The sequence below is a fragment of the Arachis ipaensis genome, chromosome B5 (assembly GCF_059453495.1).
Source record: "Arachis ipaensis isolate K30076 ecotype BB chromosome B5, ASM5945349v1, whole genome shotgun sequence".
Taxonomy (NCBI): domain Eukaryota; kingdom Viridiplantae; phylum Streptophyta; class Magnoliopsida; order Fabales; family Fabaceae; genus Arachis; species Arachis ipaensis.
Window position 1 is genome coordinate 153,323,408 of NC_142440.1, and position 10,721 is coordinate 153,334,128.

The window sequence follows — 10,721 nt, forward strand, 5'->3', positions numbered from 1 at the left end:
TTAATTTTTTGGAGTTTTAATGAATACCTTTTTATTTTAGCTGTTATAATTAGAACCCAGATACTTTATGTGGGGTTTGAAGCGCTAGGATTTTTGTGGGGTTGAGCTTCAAAAAATCCTTTTTTATTATTTTTTGTAAAGTTGAGATGTGTTTGTATGCCCAAAAAAAAAGATTGGAACTTGCTTGATTTGATATGATTGGTTTCTGCTGCTTTTTGAGCTTGTGCATAATTATTTGTTTTTGAAATGTTGGAGGACCTTGCTAATGCTATCATCATGTTGATCTTTGCTTACATTTTAGCTTAGGCATGGCAATTTCCCCCGACGGGACGAGTATCTGCGGGGAATTACCCGTCGGGAGACGGATTTGGGGAGCAAAATCTCCCCGTAGGAAACGGGGATGGAGACCCGTATAACAAACGGGGCGGGGGCAGGGGCGGGGATAGAGGTCCCCGTCCCATGGGGATCCGTATAATCCCGTTATAAGAAAAGACAAAAATGCCCTTCATATATATATTAATTTCTGAATCTCACTATCTCAGTAACCCTGGCCTCCTCCATTCTGCGTTACTTTTCTTCAGTCACATGAAAGGGATGAAACCCTAACCTCTCTACTCTCCAGAAGTCCACCTCTCTTCTTCCAAATCTCACCGCCGGCCACCAAAATCCCTTCACCATCGCACTCTCCCAAAACCCCCCTCACCGTTGTTGCTGTCTTCACGCGTTAGAGACGTTGCAGCAGGGTTACAGGAGTGTCGCGCCATCACCGTCTTCGTCACAGTAGTCGCGTCGCGTTGTCGCCGTTCTGTGAGCAGCAAGAGCGTCGTGCCGTTGCCGTTCAGTGAGTGTCACGCCGTCGCCGTTCAGTGAGCGTTGTTCTTCGTCGTCCCCTATGATTTCCATTTAACTTAAAAATTTGTTAATTTCTGTGATTTCTGTAAGATTTGTGATTCATGTGATTTTCTGTAATTTCTATGATTTCTATGAGATCTGTGATTCATGTGATTTTTTGTGATTTTCTGTAATTTCTGTGATTTACTTTGAAGCATTTGTTAATTTGATTTATGTCATATCTGTGATTTTTTGCATTTTCTGTGATTATATCTCATATCTCAGATCTCTGTGATTTACCTTCGATTTCTGTAAATTCTGTTTTATTTTTAAAATTTTTTTTAAATCCGTGGACATCCGTGGATACCCGAGTCCCCGGCGGATACGGGGTCCCCGTTACCCGTCGCGGAGACGGGGCGGGGACGGGGACTGATAATGGAGGCGGGGGGCGGGGGGCGGGGGGCGGGGGGGCATGTCCCCGCCCCATGGAGACCCGTTGCCATCCCTATTTTAGCTGTAGTTGATTAAGATTGAAACCATTTGTTTGAGGAAGTGTTTTTGTTAATTGATTTGGAGGAGAAATGATGAGAAGCTTAGGTTGATATGATTTGAGCTTAAGTTGCTAAGGACTGAACTTGCAATTTCCTTGTAAATTTCGATTGCTTGCTCGTTTATTTAGTTGTTTGTTTTTCTCTTCAATTACTTCGTGTTATGCATTTCAAAATAAAAAAATATATATATTTCTAGTTGATCATAGTGTAAAACCTGGGTTGGGAAAGGCAATCACAGTAACTAGTCGGATTAGTTAATTTTCGGTCTAAATACAGGTGGCAAAGACCATAAAGTTAAAAAATAAAACTTTCAGCTAACGTTTTCCCATGTTTATATTGCGAAGGGTCTGAACATATTTATGGTTACTATGGCTGCCTGGTCTTAGCTGTTTAGGTATTCAAGATCTCAATTAGTTTGAGTATATGACTATATGCTTGTTTCTTGTGCTGTCCATACAAGTTTTTATATTTTTTATTAATTTATTTTGGTCAACATGTGTATTTTGTTCACCTTGTATACTTTAAGTTAATTGGTAAATCAATGTCTCTTGGTATGGGTGAAATGTTGGCTGCTTACTATTTTATCAACACTTGTTTATTTCTTTTGCCCATATTTTAATGAAGTTAGTTTGTTAATGTTGACTTGAATGTCTGACAATATTGATCCAAATTCCCCTTCTTTGCTATAGATTCTGATGCTTTCTTTGCTCTGAAATCTAAAGAGCTCTCTAAGTTGTAGTCATTATTAGAGTGTGGAACTTATTTGCAAGTGTAGCGCTAATTTAGTTTCTGTTTTCATTTTCACTGGTTTATGTTTTCAAAATTGTGAAAAGAAAAAGAAATAAAAACAGTAAAGTCTTGTTTTCTCTTTTTTATTTCCTGTTTTGACTTCTTTTTCTCTTTTCAAAATTCTGAAAACATACAACTGAAAATGAAAATAGAATAATTAAAGCAGGAATTTTCTACTAAGATGACATATTCTTGAAACTGCAGGTTTTTACACACTAAAGGGCCTCATGTCAAACGTAGAGGATAACAAAGAACAACGACAAATGGATGTCAACGCATCTAATGAGTCGAGTAACATGCCGTCATCCCAGAAGCAGGTGGTATCCATATCAATCTCCTTGCATTCTTAAATCAAAAGTTAAATGTGACCTTCAATGAAATAATCTATTAAGTATCTAAGGAATGTAGGAAATAACACACCTTAAAAGCTAGTTGTTAAGGGGGAAGTACCAGTCTCCTTAAATACAACATCAAGCATTCCATACTATCCAATGCGGGACTTTGGACACCCTATAATACCCAAGTCCCTAAACAATACACCGCCCCTGGAGAACCGACATCCACGGAGGCTTAACTCTATCGACACTGACCCAGTGGTGTCTGGCTTTCAGTATTTGGTATTCGCCTTAATCCATCCTATAGGTAGCCCTTTCCATGTGCCGACAACCAAGGCTTTGATATCGTTGTTAAGTATCTAAAAAAAGTGGGAAACAGGAAACCACATCTTAAAAGTTAGCTGCTAAGGGAGGAACCACTCTCCTTAATAAATACAACATCAAGCATCCATACTACTCAATGTAGACCTTGGGCACCCCATAATACCTAAGTCCTTAACATATTCCCTTTACTATGAGATTGTTTACTGCCAAAAGAATTTGTTATTTTCCGCCTTACTAGTTTATAAACCTTGTAGGAGGAAGCTATAAAGAAAAAATATGGAGGAATGATGCCCAAAAAGCCACCTCTCATATCTAAGGTATGTGACTCGAGGATTCTATGAGTAGATTTATTTGTCACTTCTATTTTTGAATTCAAGATGGTCAATACTTGTGATTTTCTTAATGTTCACTGACATATACTTATGTTAATTTTCACTCCGAATCCAACTTCTCATGGCAGGACCATGAGCGCGCTTACTTTGATTCCGCTGATTGGGCACTTGGAAAGGTACTTCTTGCAGACCCTACTATGTAATAATTGCATATATTTAATTTTTCTTATGCTTGAATGTGCTCTCACATCAAACAGCAAGGTGGCGAGAAGCCTAAGGGACCACTTGAAGCACTTAGACCTAAACTACAGGTATTGAACCAATATTCTCATACCTGAATTTAAGATGGTAATGTTGCTTTGTAAGGTTTAGTAAGATTCATTATTCTAATGCGTGTGAATAGTGTGCTGCCTGATGGTTGTTGAATTTATACGAAGCTTTTGTGTCTAATGGCTAAACTGGGTTGTATCATGCGGATTGATGAAATGAGCTTAGAGAGGTGAATTTCTGTGTGCTCCCATAGAGGCGAGGGAGAAATTGAGTGAGAGAAGCATGTGAGTTTGATGAAGTGATTTTGTTATAATGGTGAATCACACCTTTACACTATACAGTTAGACTATATATATATATAGTAAAGGCCTAACAGCTACTTCTACTGCTAACAATGTAACTAACTAGTCCTAGTCAGCATAGAGAAAATACAATTGAGTCCTTAATAAGGATATTAACTTAACTAACCATACATCAGGCTTGTCAGTAAGAGTGAAGAGTAAAAATACTTACTCCCCAACAGCCCCCCGCAAGCTTGGAGTGTGAAGGTCGCGCAGTCCAAGCTTGAGAAATAGCTTCGAAAAGGGGCCAGGCGCCAACGGTTTCTCGTCAAGATATCAGCAAGCTGCTCTTGACTAGCAATTGGAAGAAGCCTGGTAAGACCGATCTGCATCTTCTCACGAGTAATATGACAATCAACCTCAATGTTCTTTGTCCGTTCATGGAAGACGGGATTTGCTGGCAAATGCAACGCCGATTGACTATCACAATAGAGGTTGATGGACTTGGAAAGCCGGAGCCGTAATTCGTTGAACAGATTAAAGAGCCATGGCGCCTCACAAGTAGCATGTGCTAATGCTTGATACTCTGCTTCAGTGGAGGACTTGGCCACCGTCGATTGTTTCTTACTCTTCCACGAGATGAGGGAGGAACCATGGAAGAAGCAATAGCCGGAAACCAATCTCCGGGAATCAATGCAAGAGGCCCAGTCAGAATTAGAGAATCCGACAACGTGCTGGTCAGAGGTGGAAGAGAAGAAAAGACCTGTAGTTGGACAACCTTTAAGGTACTTAAGAATCCTCATAGCGGCAGAGAAATGCCCGGATCGTGGATGATCAAGGTGCTGACTCAATTTGCCAACAGCAAAGCAAATGTCAGGCCTTGTGTTAGTCAAGTAGAGTAGGCGTCCGATAAGCTTTTGAAAAGGTGTCGAATCCTCAAGGACATCGCCACTGTCCTTGGTGAGCTTGCAAGCATAGTCCATAGGGGTAGAGCTCGGTTTGCACTCAAGCAGCCCATAATCACTCAGCAAATCGGCGACATTTCTTCTGATAAACGACAATGCCCTTGCCAGAACGAGCCACCTCCATCCCGAGAAAGTATTTCAAATCACCTAATTCCTTAATGCTGAAACGATCATCAAGGAGTTGCTTAACGTTGTTAATTTCAGCAAGAGAATCCCCAGTGAGGATGAGATCATCGACGTACACGAGGATGATGCTGATCCCATGGGCAGTGCTTAGTGAACAAAGAATGGTCAAGTCTAGACTGAGCAAAACCAGCCCCACGTAACACAGAAGTGAGTTTCATGTTCCATTGACGGCTAGCCTGCTTCAAGCCATAAAAGGACTTCTTCAAGCGACAAACCAACCCTCGCTTAGCAACATCAAGACCTGGAGGGAGTGTCGTGTAGACTTCTTTATCAAGCTCTCCATGGAAGAAAGCTGTATTAACATCCAATTGCTTGAGAAACCAATTTTTGACAGCTGCCAAAGAAAGAACAACGCGTAGTGTGGTGACTTTCACAATGGGACTGAAGGTATCAATATAATCAACTCCTGGAATTTGGATAAAACCTTTGGCAACAAGCCTGGTCTTGTGCCATTCAATGGTGCCGTCTGGATTAAATTTAACCCGAAAGACCCACTTGCAACCTATTGGAGTTTTTCCTGTCAGCAAAGGAGTTAACTTCCAAGTCTGATTCTGCTCAAGAGGATCCAGCTCAGCTTTAATGGCGCTCCTCCAACATTGTTGAGACACAGCATCCCTAAAAGTCTGTGGTTCGGTATTTTGGGAGATGGCCATAGAGAACCTTTGAAAACTGTGACTTAAATTTTGATATGATACTGTAAATGGATATTTGCAATGAGTACTAGTGCCACTGATGGAATTCACACAATGATAATCCTTAAGATAAGAGGGTGGCCTATGGTCTCTAGTTGATCTCCTAAGAATGGGACGAATGAGCTGGGAAACTGACTCGGACTCGGGACCTACAGGTGGAGGAGGCAATGATGGGGATGTGTCATGCGGAAAGGTAGGTGTGTGAGATGAGGGGAATGGTGAATCATTTGATTCAAGACCTAATGGAGAGGGAACCTCAGGAGTGTCGTCAGTGCCAAAACTAGTGCATTCATGTAAAGAGAAGTCCGGAGGACGAGAATGAACATTAGAGTCTAATGAAGCTGAATCATGCAATGGAATGTCATAAGAGAACGGATCTAAGGAAGGGACATACATCAGTGCAGGGGGCTCGGTGGAAGTTGGTGTGTTGCATGTAAGAAAGGAAAATGATTTTCCTAAAAGATGGCATTACGAGAGATGAAAATTTTTCTAGTTCGTAAATCAATTAACAAGTAACCTTTGGTACCCTCTTGATATCCAAGAAAGCAACATTTATGTGCTCATGAATCCAATTTAGATTGCTGGGCAGTCAAGGTGCTCACATAAACAAGACATCCAAATACCTTGGGAAATATAAGGAAGTTTGTTATGCAAAACTTCAAAGGGAGACTGATCTTTAAGAAGGCTACCTGGATATCTGTTTATGAGGTGCACTGCATGCTTAACAGCATAGTTCCAAAAACAAGCAGAGATGTGTGACTGAAACATGAGGCTTCGGGCCACTTCTAAGATATGTCGATGCTTTCTTTCTACGATTCCAGTTTGTTGTGGTGTTTCCACACAAGAGGTTTGATGAGTAATACCATTTGAAGCATAGAAAGAAAGCAATGTAAATTCTGGTCCATTGTCTGACCGAACGGCCTTAACTGATTTTTCAAACTGAGTTTTCACAAACTGAACAAATGCTTTAACTAAATTAGAAGCCTCTGATTTTCGTTTCATAAGGTAAATCCAGGTAAATCTACTTGTGTCATCAACAACAGTAAAAAATTATTTGTGTCCACTAAGGGAAGGTACACTCAATGGTCCCCAAATATCTATATGAACAAGATCAAAACAAAAATTTGCTGTACTAGAACTAAGAGGAAATGGCAGCCGTTTTTGCTTACCACAGTGAAATGGATCACAAGGATCCTTATGTGATTTGCTATGAAGGGAAATTTTTCTTTCATTACAAGCATTCTAGTTTAGGGTAGATGCCCTAGCCTATTATGCCATGTGCTACTTGAGACTACATTGTTTATTGTCGGAGGTGCACTAATCTGTGGTGCTATATGGAATGCATGATGTGCAGAGTTTTGTAGAATGTAAAGTCCATCAGCAACTCTAGCTACTCCAATCATCTTTGACAAATCCTGTACTTCACAAACAGCATCAGAAATTTTCAATTCACATTTTAAATTTGTAGTGAGTGATGAAACAGAAATAAGTTTGAAGTTGAAGGTAGGTATATATAGTGTATTTGTGAGGTATAGGTCATTAGTGAAAGAGACAGTCCCCATTATGCTGCTGATAGTGTATGATCCATTGGGGAGTCTCACTATTACAGGTGGGATATGGAAATAAGAATCTAAATCTTGAAGTGAATATGACACATGATCTGTTGCACCAGTGTCAATCACACAAGATTTCGATTTTTCTGTTTCATAACCACTGATCTCTGCCAACACGTGTGATTTAAAGTGTAAAATTTGAACCACTCTTTTACTCCTCATTGTTGGAGCTTGTGTGTTAATTTGGTTGGTGCTATGAATATGCTGCACCTCTTGGTGTTGAAGGAGAGCAAGTAAAGCAAGCTTTTGATCCTGAGTGAACTCCAGAACCTGATCATCAACCTTGTGCCTTTGGTCTGCACTGTCTTCATCACGAGTCTCTTCAGTGGCTGCATAATTGCAGCACCATCACTGTACCTTTCCTTGAGGTGTGGTGGCAGACCGTGCTTCTTATAGCACACATCAATTGTGTGTCCTGCCTTCCCACAATATGTACATTGCACTCATCCTCGCCCTTGTCCTCTTCCACCACTGAACCTGCCTCGACCTCGTCCTCTATAGGCATTTTCAGAATTTCTGGCAGGGTTCCCTTCACTAGTTCGTGCACTGCTTTGGCGCTGTGCTTGGGAGGCATTTAAGAGTATCCCTGGTCCACCATCAATACTGACAAGCTGCCTTTCTTGCTGTGTAAGCAGGGAAAAGGTGGAATCAATGTGTGGCAAAGGATCCATTAACATAATTTGCGATCGAACTCCACTGAACTGTTCGCTTAATCCTCTTGAGAACCGTACCACATAGCCTTCTGTGCTGTATTTTTGCATCACTCCAAGTCCACACTTACAAGTCTCACCACAATCACATGAAGGAACTGGTTGAAAACTGTCTAGATCTTCCCAAAGTCCTTTCAGTTTAGTAAAGTAATTCGTCACTGACAACTATCCTTGCCTCACAACATATAGTTCTTCCTCTAATTCAGCGAACCGAAACGATCTCCATGATAGTATCTCCTTTTCAGGTCTCTCCAGAGGTCATAAGCCAAATTATTCCAGATTACACTACGTGAGATGTCACGACTTAAAGACAAGTTTATCCAAGCCACAACGCAAGTGTTACATATCTCCTATTGTTCAAACATTACATCAGATTCGCTAGGTTTCTTGATAGTTCCGTCAACAAATCACAGTTTATTTTTAGCATTTAGGGCTAAAGTCATAGATCTACACCAGTCATTATAATTCGAACCAGTGATGATAACAGGAGTGATAGAGATACCAGGATTTGCGAAAGGATGGAGGAAGTAAGGACTGGCAGGATTTGCGCTCGGATTTGAGGTTCCACGAGCCTTTCGGTGCACAGATTGCAATTCTGCAATTTGATTCATGAATGCAGCAACTGATTCAGCACTATATGTGCTTGGATTCACCTTAACCTCGGAATTTTGGTGTGACGCTTCCATGGCGCCAAATTGCAGATCAAAAAATCCGAAGAAGAATTCAAAATCACACGCACTAGCCACGATCTCAAACTTTCTTGTCGCACACCACCTCGATCCACGTTCACTGCACCATGATGAAATGAGCTTAGAGAGGTGAATTTCTGTGTGCTTCCATAGAGGTGAGGGAGAAATTGAGTGAGAAAAGCATGTGAATGGAAGTGATTTTGTTATAATGGGGAATCACACCTTTACACTATATATATAGTAAAGGCCTAATAGCTACTTCTACTGCTAACAATGTAACTAACTAGTCCTAGTCAGCATAGAGAAAATACAACTGAGTTCTTAATAAGGATATTAACTTAACTAACCATACATCAAGCTATGTCAGTAAGAGTGAAGAGTAAAAATACTCTTATTCCCCAACATGGATAACTAAAATATAAGCAAATAATGGTAATGCGCATTGGATGGTGAAAATTTCATTGTGCGATTCAGTGCTTATTTGTTAACTGCCTCCTCCCCCCCAAAAAAAAAAACCTTTCTTCTAAGGAACATTCCTTTTTCCCTAAAGTTATTGTCGATAAATGCTAACTATACTACCCAAAAGCAACCAACAACTACACATTTTCCTATCAAATACCCTTCCAAATATGTAGAGACATTAGGGAGAAAAACGTAGGGTTGTAACTGTTAGTTGTTGCTTGCTTTTGAGTTATATGATTAGCATTTCCCTTTTTCTCTAGGAAACTTCCGATGATAAGATTTTATAAACATAAATAATTTAATCCAACAGAAACTTAATTTTACAATTGGGAGCAGCTTCTGCGGCATTTCTGCTTTGTTGTTGCTTTGCATTGCAATGGTAGAATCATAGTTGGTAAATTTCAGATGTCTTCATAGCTTCTGCACACTTCACTATCAGCAAAAAAGAAAATCTAAACAAATTAACCTTGATACCATAGTTTTGTTTAGGCATATTAGTTACCACACGTGCTCTTTAGTAATTCAATAAATAAATAAATAAATTGCTGAAAACTTAAAGCCTCAAATCCCCTAATCACCTACTTTTCATATTTGAACAAAGTTAAATCTAATCACACATTTGCCAATTTCAGCCAACACAACAACAAACACGCTACCGGAAATCTCCTTATGCTCCTGAAGGAGAAGGTATGTCTATTATTTCAAAAGCTTACATTGTTCAATGAAACTGGTTGGTTGTCTTCGATTCCCTTTTTTGAGCATCATCGAAACAAACTGACTAAGCCAATTCCGTTGTTTCTGTAGAAGGGGGAAGCGTTCCACCAGAGGATTCTCCATCCAACGAGTAAAAGCAGCAAATCAGTCTTTTCATGATGTGCTGACAATCATTGTTCTGATACCTGTGTAGGTATGACCTTTCGTTGTTTTTCAACAATAAAGGAAAGTTGAATTTGTGTATTCATATATTAGCAAAAGACCAATGATTTGAACTTGCAGCTATATGCTGTAAAAGACTTATTGGGATTATGATTCGTGTTTGCCTCTTCTTTTTCACCCTTATCTTCATTGTTTTTTTTCCCCTCCTGGAAGATAAAAGGCGATAAATTATTAATAGTAAAAATTAAAGAAAAAGAGTGATCCTCTCGTCGTGTCGTTGGCCTTTTTTGTTTTTGGCAAAAATGGTGTACAGATTTTAAATTAAGAACTTATTGTGATATGCACAATTGCATCATGTAATTTATGTAGTTGATGTTGTAATATATGGTGATCATTGGTATAAATGGTAGAATTAGTACGTATTTGGGAATGCTTAAAAATTAAACATTTTAATAATTTTATGGTGAAAATTTATGTTGTCTTCGTACGAAGTTAATATTTACGAACTGTTAAATAATTTGAGAATGCATGTGAGTTGTTGCCTAATTTTATGGACTATCATGCTAGGTGTATATTAAAATCAGTTACTAGCATAAAATACATGTTAGAATATAAAATACATATAGGAAATAAGTTAAATTATATGTATTTGTATATATAGTGGTTAATTTTAGTGTACAAATAATATTTTTATTTTATTTATATAATTGTTTTTTAAAATAATCGATCATATGAGAATTAATAGACTTGGATATCTTAGCTAACAATAATGGTTTTAAGACCATGTATTGGTTTTCGAATGTGTGAAAAAAATA

The 10,721-nt window shown here is 39.2% G+C and overlaps 1 protein-coding gene across 3 annotated transcripts; it reads left to right on the forward strand.

The window, feature by feature from the left end:
- Positions 1 to 540: 540 nt before the first annotated feature.
- On the forward strand, positions 541 to 10,310 carry LOC107644559 (uncharacterized). 3 transcript variants are annotated; one of them, XM_088487884.1, is made up of 7 exons: positions 541 to 866; positions 2,376 to 2,488; positions 3,085 to 3,147; positions 3,291 to 3,338; positions 3,420 to 3,473; positions 9,663 to 9,717; positions 9,835 to 10,310. In XM_088487884.1, exons 2-7 carry the CDS (start codon positions 2,399 to 2,401, stop codon positions 9,876 to 9,878), a joined length of 354 nt encoding a protein of 117 aa, XP_088344010.1. In that variant the 5' UTR covers positions 541 to 866; positions 2,376 to 2,398; the 3' UTR covers positions 9,879 to 10,310. The 3 variants fall into 3 exon arrangements, with proteins under 3 accessions (XP_088344010.1, XP_088344009.1, XP_088344011.1); XM_088487883.1 differs by having other exon boundaries at positions 544 to 841; XM_088487885.1 differs by having other exon boundaries at positions 550 to 872.
- Positions 10,311 to 10,721: the final 411 nt, after the last annotated feature.